At 64.1% G+C, this 780-nt stretch overlaps 1 protein-coding gene across 1 annotated transcript in view; it reads left to right on the plus strand.

Moving 5' to 3' along the window:
• Positions 1–780, plus strand: part of VOLCADRAFT_99935 (uncharacterized protein) — a gene marked incomplete at both ends in the record, with an annotated part of 14,164 nt that overhangs the window by 7,329 nt on the left and 6,055 nt on the right. The window contains one exon of the mRNA XM_002958580.1: positions 342–409. Within this exon, the coding sequence (XP_002958626.1) occupies positions 342–409 (68 nt within the window). The remainder of the gene's footprint in view (positions 1–341; positions 410–780) is intronic.

Consider the following 780-nt stretch of genomic DNA (forward strand, 5'->3'; position numbering starts at 1 on the left):
CCCCTGCCCCCCGCCCCCAGACCAAGGCCGGTGAGGGCTGCCGACCCGGCAGTCTGGCCTCATTGCTGAAGGTCTCACCGCAGGTTGGGGGGAATGGGGGGGAGGGGGAAGACGAACCACGAACGAGTGAAGGGGGTAGGGGGTAAAACTGAGCTGCTTTTATGGATATGTGTCTGTCTGTCTGTCTGTCTGTCTGCCTTTCTGCCTGTTTATCTGTCTGTCCGTCTGTCTGTTTATCTGTCTGCCTATCTGTCTGTCTGTTTATCTGTCTGTCTGTCCGTTTGTCTGTTTATCCGTGCCTCCTCCTCCCCTCCTGTCCTGCCCTCCTTTCCCCCGGGCAGTCTGTTCCCTTCCCCCGTCGCGTGGACCTGCTCCGAGCCGTGCTGGCGGAGGACAAGAGGAGGGGGAGGTGGGAGGCGCCATCGCACGCGGGGGGCCCGCCACCCATCAAGGTGCATGTGGGCCCGGGAGCTGGGGCGGGGTGGGGTGGGAAGAGGGATTCCCCTGCCCTGGGGCTCTGTAGAGGTGGGGGTGTAGGGGTGTCGTGGTCTTAGTCCTCCCGCACGGCTACGTGGTGTGCTCTGGGAGGGTCCCCCATATTCCCCTGGCCCCTCCCGCCGTGGGTTTCGGACCTCTTGGACACCACCGGCAGCAGTTCACTTCCCACTTCCTCGCACGTGATGTCCCCCGTGGGCTTACCCCCCCCCCTCGGGTCCCTCTGAGCCAGGTAAACTAGCGTGCAAGCAACCAGGCAAGTCCCCGGCACCCCCCAAGCCGGAC

Source organism: Volvox carteri (assembly GCF_000143455.1).
Source record: "Volvox carteri f. nagariensis unplaced genomic scaffold VOLCAscaffold_99, whole genome shotgun sequence".
Lineage (NCBI taxonomy): Eukaryota > Viridiplantae > Chlorophyta > Chlorophyceae > Chlamydomonadales > Volvocaceae > Volvox > Volvox carteri.